The following is a 12443-nucleotide window of genomic DNA, read 5'->3' on the forward strand; positions in this document are numbered from 1 at the left end:
GCCTTAGAGCCGACTACTATTTATTATTACTTATTTAACCTAAACAAAAGAAGAGTTTTTGTATATACCATTTATACTTTACGACAATTTTATATCTGTTAAAGGACGTATGTCCCGAGGGTCCAAACATAAGATAGTGTTTTGAGTATATATCATCTATATATAATATATACATGATCTATATATCAGATGAAATATATGTATTATATATATATATATATATATATATAATACATATGAAATATAATACATATATTTCATCTGATATATAGACAACCTGACATTGTGCAGTAGCGATGCATATTTTTACTTTAAAATGCAGATGAAAAATATGTTTTCAAATTAAAATAGCTTATGTCGACTACTGCAGTGCAAAGTGGCAAGTAATCATTTCTTAAACTATTTCTTCCTGAATTGAGATGGAGTTTACATCAGTCCACAGACCTACCTTTGGGCAGCATTACTAATTATACTAATTATTATATATATATATATATATATATATATATATATAAATTATGCAAATACACAGACTTATAAATTTCTGATGAACAGAATAATATTTGAAAATTAATTTCATTATTACAAAAATTAAATAATATAGAGAAGTCAGGGGCTAGTTATAACAAATTTTATTTAAATTATTAAATCCTGAGATTTAAGTTAATATTTAAATTAATAGATCTTAAGAGAATTGACTTATTTCTAAGTAATACTTTTCATACATCAATACATATTATAATTTATATACATAAAATATATAATGTTTCTTGTAATATAAATTTTAATCAATAATCAACGCAAAGTATAATCAAGATCGCAATACAAATAAAAAATACAGTGTCGCTCATCATTAATTTTTGTTTGGAACACAAATGTCATTTTGTGAGTCTTTTGCAGATTTAGATGACCAAAATAATGCCATAATTGACTAATCACCGAAAATTAATTTGATTATTCTACAAAACTAATAAATTACTATGTTTTATTGTCGGCTTGAGTTCGGAACAGAAATGTCATCGTACATATATATCCAAATAGAGTCCTATGATATCGCGATCTGTGTTTCGCACTATTGCACTCTGGTCACATATCAAAGATAATCATCCCGGTTATTACGTTCCGAAGCGTTCATATCTTGGCGAGTTTGCAAACACACATTATTACCTGATTGTAGTTTGCCATAGCAGGTAAACTTAATAGGCAATCGTGCAACTCTAAGTTCAAATATTTGTTGTAATCCACATATTCTTAATCAAAAGTGCTTTAATTTTATACTGGTGTAATCTAATTAAAGTCTGGCAAAGACTGAGCGATCTAAACTTAATCCTGAACAACATTCTGAACATATTATTTATACTGTACTAACATATGTATATGTGTGTATATGTGTATGTATATATATGTATATATGCGTAGGTTTATATGAGTGTACATAAATATTTTTGCCTATACTTTTTAATTATTTATTTAATTCTAGTCTCTACTACCTTTCCTATCTTTTATATTTGGTTTGTTGTTAAGTGTTGCTGTTTGTTAATTTTTCTCTTATTGTATAGTTACTTTACCAATCCACATATATTATAATTACCTAGATATGCTAATTTTCATACTGTTTTTAGATCCACTGATGATGACATTAAATTGAATGTCGAAACGTTTGGAAATAAAAATTATTTTATAAATCTTTGGCTTTTCTTTGTTTGATGTATCGCCCTCAAGAACTCACTCATATATATATATATATATATATATATATATATATATATATATATATATATATATATATATATATATATATGTATGATAGATATTTGATAAATTATATTCATTCAGGTATGAGGTTCACCACAGATATCTCAAAAACAAGTAAAGTTAAGATTTTTTTCAACAACAAAAATTTGAAAAAAGAGGCTAAAAAATTTGCAACCAGCCATAACTTTGATTCTTACAATTTTTTAACTTCCCGTAGGGTAAGTTATTGTAATGGGCCGAAAATCGGAATTGAAAATTTTTACATTTCTCGACGTTTTGAAGGTTTCTGAACATTTTGGCATACCTCAGAAAAAATGGATGTGTGTGTGTGTGTGTGTATGTGTGTGTGTGTGTGTATGTATGTGTGGATACAAATTTCCAGTCACGTTTTAGGGCGCACGGATCAACCGATTTGAATGGTTCAAAAAACATTCGATTCCTATTGATAGGGAAAAGAGCTGATTAGTTTTTGGCAAAGGCAGGTCCAGCCGTTTCGGAGATACGGAGCAAAGAGTGCGGAAAATAGAAATCGAATTTTTGAGAGAACGGAGTATCCGATTTGAATGATCTAAAAAACATTCAATTAGTAATGATTGGGAGAAGTGTTTATTAGTTTTTGGCAAAGGCAGGCCCAGCCATTTCGAAGATACGGAGCTAAATATGTAAAAAATGGCAGTTTTTGAGAGAACTAAGCGTCCGATTTGAATGATTCAAAAAACTTTCTGCTTGTCTTAACAAAATAATTGATTTTGGAAAAAAAAATTTTTGTTCGATTTTTTTTTTTTTTTTTAGTTTTTTGTTGAAACAAATAATTTCAACTTTGCAATTCAGTTTATATAATTCTTATAAATATTAGACAATGTTACAATATTTATAATAATCTATTTGAAAACATTCAGTATTCCTCGAACATTTCGTTACGGTACGGGAAGTTCCAGCAATTTGCCTTAAGGCACGATGCCACCCACCCCACTAGTTAGGATTTTTTTTCTTACAACAAAATTTGAATGTAGAGGAAAAAAGATTTGCAACCACCCATCACTTTGATTCTTACAATTTTTTAAGATTTTTTTACAACAAAATTTGAATGTAGAGGAAAAAAGATTTGCAACCACCCATCACTTTGATTCTTACAATTTTTTAAGATTTTTTTTTACAACAAAATTTGAATGTAGAGGGAAAAAGATTTGCAACCTGCCATCACTTTGTTTCTTACAAAATTGTTATCGAAAGATAAAAGACGATGTTTGGAAATCCACCACAAAAATATTTTTTAGCGGTTTTAGTTTTTTGGTTGTGAGCACTGTAGTTTATTTCACGAGAATTTAATATATTTTTTGAGTAAAGATTACTTATTTATTTTATAAGATATATTAGCAATTTTAAGTTATATTCAGTCTTTTTTATATAATCCCTATAAAAGTTTACACGTGGGTGGGATAAAAAGGACCAACTGAACCTTTTCCCTGGCAAAGATGTAAACAATACAAAATAACAAATAAAAAAGTAAATGAATTTAAAAAAAACTAGTTTACAAGAGATAAGTATAATAAACTCTGCTGATGAATATTTCTGGCAAAATACCAGATCAAGGTTGTATACAGTATAATCACTGTAAAAAATATAACCATTGAATTTATATTTTGCGTTGGTTGAATATAGTAGCTATTATTTTATAGAATACCTTTTAAATTAAAAATGAAACATTGGACCTGTTTCCCCAAAGCCATCAGATTTTACCCCACCAAAGGAGTAAAAAGGACCAAGTGATAAATTTTTTAAAAATAGTAAAAAAACACATTTCTACAATTATGAATTATCTAGGAGTTTTATTGAACAAAGTCAGATATTAAATTTTTTGATGTGTTATTTGTTTTAGTATAATTAGTTTGGTTTTCAAAACATTGTTTGCAAAAAACTATTCAAAATCAAATTGGGCCTTTGTGCCCCGCTCTACTCTGTTTTAATTTCTGGTTTTCTATAAATTGATTCAATAATTTGTCACAATAATTTATAATATAATTTAAATATAAAAACTAGCTGTAAGTGGAATTCTGTCTTGAGGCAATTATGGCATCGTGCCTTAAGGCAAATTGCTGGAACTTCCCGTACCGTAACGAAATGTTCGAGGAATACTGAATGTTTTCAAATAGATTATTATAAATATTGTAACATTGTGTAATATTTATAAGAATTATATAAACTGAATTGCAGAGTTGAAATTATTTGTAAAGTATATTAGAACTATAGTCAGAATTAAAAATAAAATCTGAAATATTTTCGATATACAAAAAACTAAAAAAAAAAAAAAAAAAAAAAAAAAAAAAAAAAAAAAAAAAAAAAAATGAAACAAAATTTTTTTTTCCAAAATCAATTATTTTGTTAAGACAAGCAGAAAGTTCTTTGAATCATTTAAATCGGACGCTTAGTTCTCTCAAAAACTGCCATTTTTTACAGATTTAGCTCCGTATCTTCAAAATGGCTGAGCCTGCCTTTGCCAAAAACTAATAAACACTTCTCCCAATCATTACTAATTGAATGTTTTTTAGATCATTCAAATCGGATACTCCGTTCTCTCAAAATTCGATTTCTATTTTCTGCACTCTTTGCTTCGTATCTCCGAAACGGCTGGACCTGCCTTTGCCAAAAACTAATCAGCTCTTTTCCCTATCAATAGGAATCGAATGTTTTTTGAACCATTCAAATCGGTTGATCCGTGCGTCCTGAAACGTGACTGGAAATTTGTATCCATACATACATACACACACACACACACACACACACACACACACACACACATCCATTTTTTCTGAGGTATGCCAAAACGTTCAGAAACCTTCAAAACGTCGAGAAATGTAAAAATTTTCAATTCCGATTTTCGGCCCATTACAATAACTTACCCTACGGGAAGTTAATAAGTTATATTTTAAAATAATTAAATATAGCTGTTATACAATAATTAATTGTTTTTCAATAAATTCCCTACATTATTTATTGAAAATATGAGTATATTTTATATGGAAACTATTGATTATGGTTTAATTCTTTATCTAAAACTATAGAAATATGGTAATATAAATGATGTCTACTTATGAATCAAATACCCGATTATTGTTAACTGATGTTAAGCAGCAAACATAAACATTATATGAATTAAAACCATAAAAAATAGTATTTATGAATAAGTTATATTATAAAAAATAATTTTATTCTATTACCTTGTAATTTCTTAAATTGTCCACAACACAAGCCAGTAAGGCATCTCGTCCAACAGTTACTGTCACATTAGGAATTGGCTCAGCAAATCTTGGAAATGACAGTTCTGAAAGAAAATAAACACAAATCATTAATAAAAATATCAATTTAAATTTTGAATTTGTATATCAATCTTATATATAATATTGAACTAACAATACCACCATACATTTTATTTTTCGTACATTTATCGCTACAGTACGCACGACTCTATTATGTAAATTTAAAAATATGGTCAAGTAATATAGCATATCAAAAATTTATTGGTTTTCAGCAATTCCATACGCGTTTACCTATAAAAATTTATCCCTTTCAGAAATGGCTACGCTTTCGTATAATAAACTTTATATTGCATAAGAATATAATAAAAGTTAGAGCGCTTAAAATGATACCGTATCGGGTTGAAAAAGTATAGGTAAATAATTGGAATACAGAACAAAAAGTATAACATACAAAAAAATTAATCGTTGAAGGTTTTAAAATTTCTGATAATATAATAATTTGAAGAAAAAAAACAGTTAGTGAATGTCTAATTGGGGCTAATGCAGGTATAAGCCAACATTTTTTGATCCCTGTTATACCTTGTACAATGAGAACTGGTTTTAATAACTTATTTAGAAAATCTTCAATTTTTTATTTATTTGTACAGCTTTTGTTATTAATAATATCATCTGTGTAGGATAACTTCAAGTCAATATAAGTTTTAAAATTGTAAAATATTTTAATATTTGATGTATATTTGATGTATTGGAGCAGCAGGTTAAAAATAGGTTCCTATTGTAAAAATAACATTTGGGAAATGCGGTTATAATCTAACAGATGGAAACCTCTCATATAATTTTTTTCTGATTCGAATTATAATTTAATTCGCCCACAGAGCTGCCTTCTGAGAGAGCAGCCCACACATTAGGAATTACTTTCAAACGTTTTTTTTTTTGTTCAAATATAATTTAAAAATCATAAAACAACTGCTTGAAGAACCACATTCTAAAGGATCAAAAATACTTTAAATTGCTCAAATTGCCTATTTATTAATTTATGATTTAAATCCGCAATTATAAGAAAAAACTTTTTTGTAACACACGAATGAAAAATATGTTTCCAGAATATACTCAAATTTCCTAAACTAGTTATATGTGCAAGGGCATTTTACCTTGAGGCAATTTTTGTAGATAATCAATTTCTCAATAAACAATTATATGTAGCAAAATTCAAATGTATGACGATTCAATTTTAAAAGTTTGCCGTGACTCATCTAAATTTCAATATTTTTTTAAAATAAACTACTTTTTTCAGGTCCATAATATTTAAAGAAATTTCTTAAAATCATGACTTCTAGAAGTTTTCTCTAAATATTACGGTCCTGAAAGGGTTGGTTTAATTGAAAAAATATAGAAATTTAAACAATTCAAATCAACATTAAACGCGGAGAAAACATAGATTTAGTATGTAGGATTTTGAGTTAATTATGGTTTAAAAATCGGTTCCTATTGCAAATATATCATGAGTCATAAAATAAATATAGAAACCTCTCACACTATATATTTTCATTCGAGCTATAATTCAAATCGCCCACGGACTAGCTTTCAGGAAAAATATACTTTATTTTTATTACAAATGTTTAGCCCACATATTGGGAATTACTTTGAACCGCATTTCATTTCCATTTCGATCAATGTCACTGCGTACCATTGACAATCCATGTGATATAGGTATATATTAAAACAAATCTGAGCTGAATTATAACTTTTTTTTTATTTATTATCATATTTATTACTGTCCAGTTAAGGACATTTAGCAATGTTGTTGATTAACAACTGTCAGTTGCAATAGGAAATTATAACAAATAAGCAAGTTATATGAAACCTTTAGCGACTAGGGTGTAAATCCGTACAAATGCAACGGAAGTCCGTTACGCCCAAACTGTTCGTCATTCGCTCTCGATGAGATCATTTATATGCAAGTCGATTGTGATTAGTCGTTGTATATGTGAATAGATTTCTGTCGTTGTATGCGTACCGGTATTAACGTTGTATGCATACCGATATCAACAAGAAAATCGGCTTAGATAAATACATTAAAGTAACATTTTAAAGTTATATCTTAATACAAATCTTGTTTTAATGAAAAATGCTTGAATCAGAAGAATATTTTACTCTGTTCCTCAAAAATAATAAAACAAATTAAACATTTAGGCCGTGTACTAAACGTAAGTTAATTGATTAGAAATTATTTCTATATTACTCGTAGTCTCTATAAAGCTTTGAAGTTATTAAAAGGAAAATATTTTTAGGCAAGATTGATATTACAACTGTTCAAAGAATGAGATTATATCGCTAGCAAAAAAGTAAAAAAAAATACAAACAGTTAATGAATGTATGTTAATTTTAATTACATGAATATTGACGTTGCACAATTACAATTAGTGAAGTTGCGAAAACAATATTCGGTTAGGCGTTGTTTAACATAATCCACTGTGTGAACGAATATTATAGAATTTATTAATCAGCAATTACTTCATTTCTTCTATGAAGGTTCAATTCTAAATGCTAATTGCAATGACAAACCAATCATGTCATATTTGAAGTATGACTTTGATTACATTATTGTTTTTAAATAATATACATATTTTTAACGCTATTATAAATATATAATTTATAATTTATTATTATATAAATGTGTATAATGGTTGACACTAATAAAAGTGTGCATCACGAGTGTTACCATATTACTAATAAACATTATTCAAAATTGTTATATGGTGTATTTATTTTTACTTAAATGTCATCTTGTACAGTAGCTACACTCGCACGCGCACACTTTTTCATTTTGTCATTTTAGTAACCCACTAATTTGCCATTTATCTCGATAAATGATGAAATCTAAAAATAATTCTCGATTCTAGATCAAAATTTTCTTACGGAAAAGCTTAAAAACATCTGCTCTGTCCGCTGGAAGCTTTTCAAAACAATACTTAGATATTGGCGACGGAAAGAAATACTATCGATAAAACTAGGTACGTCAAATTATTTATCAATTATTGCATAGTCACAGTCTTGCAGGATAAAATTATCTCAAAACTTTATTTCGTTCATATTCAAAGAACACATGATCCTGAAACTCAATGATACAGATATATTTATCACAATCAGAACTGCAAGTCTTGTAAAGCCAACTACAGCATATTTTCGATGTTCGCTACATCACCGACATTGAATATATACTCGTTTTTCGGTTTTATTCAAGGATACTTTATGAATAGACAGACGGAATACACTATGGGATTCATTTGAATAGAAAATTATGCTAAGTTGCGATTCACTGATCGCATTTCGCGCTCACAAAAGATTGTATTATCTGCGGAAATTGTGTGTATGCATTTCGCCTGTTGTGAGCGATTATACAGGGAATAAATAAACATGTGATAGCAGGGAATGGCGGAAACGGATAATTAGAGTGATACGTAAATTTAATTATGAGCTCTGTTTTCGGATAATCATCCAGAGTGAGGAAATCAATTTACATCGGAGCATGGAAGAGGAAAAAACATTAAGAAAATGACCATATTATTGATTTTATAAAAAAATAGATAACTAGAAAATCTAATATCGTCCTCCTAATTTTATTTTATCTTCAGTAACTAAAAGTTTTGAGAACTAATTTGTACTTGCATTATGATTTCCACATATACTCAAATGCAAGTACAAATTAGATTTCAAAATTTCCAGTGCTTCGACACAATTTAATTAATATTATCTAAAGATGCACATTATTGAATACAACTAGTGGGGTGTATGACATCGTGCCTTAATTGCTGGAACTTCCCGTACCGTAATTAAAAATCTTGGTACGGAACCCAATAAAATTTACACAAAATGTGTACACATTTTGAAAATCTCTATAAATTATCTGATAATTTGATGTGCATATGTCTAATGATCATTTTTGACCGCCAAAAGGCAATTTTACTTATTTTTATTGAGAGCCCATAACCGCTAGACATGCTTTCCCAAAATTTTGGAAAAGTTTTTTTTCACCGTTCTCTTAAAAACTGAGTTACCGTTTTTGGCACTTTTTGTCTCGTATCTTCGAAACGGCTTGGCTGCCTTTCCCAAAGCTAATCAGCACGTCTCCTTATCAATACGAATCGAATGTTTTTTTTAATTATTCATATCGGTTTGATCCGTGTTCCCGAAATCGTCGACGAAAATTGTATACACACACACATACACACACGCATACATCAATTTTTTAAGGTGTGCCAAAATGTTCAGAACTTAAAAACGTAAAGATTTATAAATTTTCATTTTCGATGTTTTTGCCCTACGGTAAGTTAATGAATATTTATTTACATCTTAAAATTATGTATTAACCACAATATTAATTCTCTCTTTTTTATCAAATCTTTTATTAAGCAAAAATCTACAGGGTGTGTATGAATAATACCATTAAGTGTCAATAAATTTTAAAATTATGTTTATCTGATTCCAAAGAGCGATGTTTTTTTTTGACGTAAATCAATTTTTTGTCCACGATTTCGGTGGACTAGAAAATTTTAGCAAAGGTAGGTAGAGCCGTTGGAAAGATCCGGAGTAAAAAGTGTAAAAACAGCAATTTGTAAGAGTACGTATCATCCGATTAGAATTAAGCAAGAAACAAGGAGGCTAGTCCAGGGATTTCACCATTTGCAACAAATTTCAAAATTTTCTTAGCAGTCCAAATTATTTTGAAATTTTTAAAAAATTGCTTAAAAATCAACAGAAATTTTCAAAAATACAATGAAAACGATGTATTGAAATTGCAATGGTATTTTATATGATTTTGAAAAATACGAATTAAGATTTTATTCATTAACTCCGGTCGAGAATGTTTTGTTTACTTCTTGTAAAGATACATAAGGGTTTGTGCGACGAAGTCGTTGCAATATAAAATATGAATGATATTATTTACTTCACACATTTATAATAATTTATTTGAACATATTTAATTTTTTTTTTAATTACTTATCAACTTTTAGTGATTATTAATCATTTTTATTACTAGGATATTTAATTACAGTACGAAAGTTTCAGGCGCAATTCCCGTGCACTATTAATTAAAATTTTGTATGTAAAATCATCAAATTCAATATCACACTATCTGCTTCCATATGATATTGAGGCAGTTTATATTGAGCCTATTTGAATATAAATTAATTACAAAAATGCTCTAAATTAAACATGATTTTTATTGATATAAGCAAAGTTATGTTCGTAACTGAGAAAGATAATAAAGAAATACAAATTTAAGGTTTTAATCTATAAGATGCGTTTTTAATAATTTAATTATATCATTATTTGCATTGTTCAAGATGTCTGAATGAGTATTTTAAAACAATTATTTAGATTTGAATCAGACAAATCATTAATATGAAGGCAAATCTACGAAGCAGTAAAAATTATTCAATAATTCATTTTTATCAAATAATGAAAATATTTCAATTTCTTAAAGTTAAAACTATGTATAAATCTAACCATATGTGAGAAAATGTTAGACCTATTTAGACAAATGAATGTCTGAAATTTTGTAAACTAATTTTTCATTATTACCAATTATATTCATAAGTTATTATTTTTCTAAATTCCCAAAATCTGGTTCTGAATATAGTTATTATAAAGTGAAATTAAAACACACATTTCTTACAACGTTTTATTTCCCTAAAAAGTACATTACTAAAACAATAACGAATATACTATAAAAACAAAGCGTCATTTCAACTACTTTTTGAACCATTCGTCTACTTAATTAAATTTTTAATTAGTTCCAAGAAAAATTCCTTTTATTTCAATAGTTCTCTGTCTATTTTAAAACATTTTCCTTCAAGTATATTTCATTTATGACTTCAAAGTTGAAAGTTATATGGCATCTAAGATCATGTTTTACAACTGCAAAATGCAAGTTGTTTCTTGGAGGTAAGGAATGTTATAGGAAAGCGTACAAAATCTGTGTTATCATATACAAATAATATATCTTGCGCAATAATTTTAAATTCAAATAATAAATTCTTTCATTCAATATGAAAAACATATTCCAACCACATTGAGAAAATTGCTATTGTCAATTAATAACAATCCTGCACGTAATTAGCAAAAGAACAAGATGAAATCTAAGTTTTTTAGTTACATACGATCTCTTTCATAAGAAATGGAATGTTTGGAATTAATGTCATAATGCCAAAGAAGGCATTACCATTTTACTTTCATTCAAAAGTATGAATAAGAATGATCTTGAGAACAAGTGGGCGTTTAATTGACAATTTGAAAAATATTTTCCACTGAAGCAACAGTTACTGTCATGGTTAAAACAGTTTTTGAACGAATTATTATACTCAAATAATCAAGTATGTATATTTTATATTTTGTTTGCAAATAAATATACCAACAAAAAGTATATATATTTAAGTTTCAGCAAAGTTTTGAAACTTGTTGGCATTAAAATGGCCCCTAGATTACCAATTATTTACATAAAAAAAAAGAATCTAGTTCATATGTATATATATATATATATATAATATATATATATGTGTGTGTGTGTGTGTGTGTGCATGTGTGTTTGTATGTATACCAATATATTACATATATTAATGTTTCTACCTACACTTCTTGAAAACACAAACAACCCTCGAATATTTTATACAAATCAAATAGTTGTGAAGAAAACTTTCGAAAGGGCTTTTCTCGTCACCCCGAGGGTATTTTCCCATTAAAGTTAAGGGCTTGACCCTAACATGTCAATCAATTGAACAACCTTGCCCACGTGCCAGAAGGAAAAGTACATAGAAAAATAAATGCGAAAAACTTTTGCATTTATTTATTTTATTTTTATGTAATATAAGATTTAACCATTAGTACAGTAAATTTATTTAACTGAAAAAAATATTACAATTGAATTAATACCTTGTTAAAAATTTATTTGTAGATTTTGTTTGTATGTGTTAGTAACTGATTTTATAATAATCCTTTTTTAAAAAAAATTAAAATAATGTCAAAACAGTATTCCTGTTGTATGCAATACCAAAATTTAATTAGTACTTTTATCAACTGTACAATTGAACTTTAACTATCGATTCTGCCATTTGAATATATGACAATACAATAGAAATTATAGCTACAGTTATAGTGTTTTTAAAAACCATTCGAATTAATATCAGGTAAAATTAATTGAAAACTACAATATATTACTATTGTTTTCTTATTTATATTTTGTACCTAATGTCGCCCAAAAGACCAAAATTTGCTCTTTATTGTGAAAAGGTATAGAAATTTCCATCTATGATGTGGAAATATATGACCTTGAATAAGTAGGATTCGTTTCGCCTCATAAAATAGGGTCATCGAATTGAATCCGAGACGAAAAAGGGATCCCGGGCTATTGTGCGCAAATATTACCTGATT

General features: G+C 27.8%; 2 protein-coding genes across 2 annotated transcripts in view; both read right to left on the reverse strand.

Annotated features, from left to right (window-relative positions):
* Positions 1-5059, reverse strand: part of LOC113370200 (lachesin-like) — a 102283-nt gene extending 97224 nt beyond the window's left edge. The window contains exon 1 of the mRNA XM_026610875.1: positions 4974-5059. The gene's annotated coding sequence lies outside the window, so the exon portion shown is untranslated. The remainder of the gene's footprint in view (positions 1-4973) is intronic.
* Positions 4962-12443, reverse strand: part of LOC113371105 (limbic system-associated membrane protein-like) — a 240213-nt gene continuing 232731 nt past the window's right edge. The window contains exon 6 of the mRNA XM_026611750.1: positions 4962-5077. Within this exon, the coding sequence (XP_026467535.1) occupies positions 4962-5077 (116 nt within the window). The remainder of the gene's footprint in view (positions 5078-12443) is intronic.

Source organism: Ctenocephalides felis, unplaced genomic scaffold, assembly GCF_003426905.1.
Source record: "Ctenocephalides felis isolate EL2017-DRISC unplaced genomic scaffold, ASM342690v1 CF-g0.4_SCAFFOLD_01492, whole genome shotgun sequence".
NCBI classification, from domain to species: Eukaryota; Metazoa; Arthropoda; class Insecta; order Siphonaptera; family Pulicidae; genus Ctenocephalides; species Ctenocephalides felis.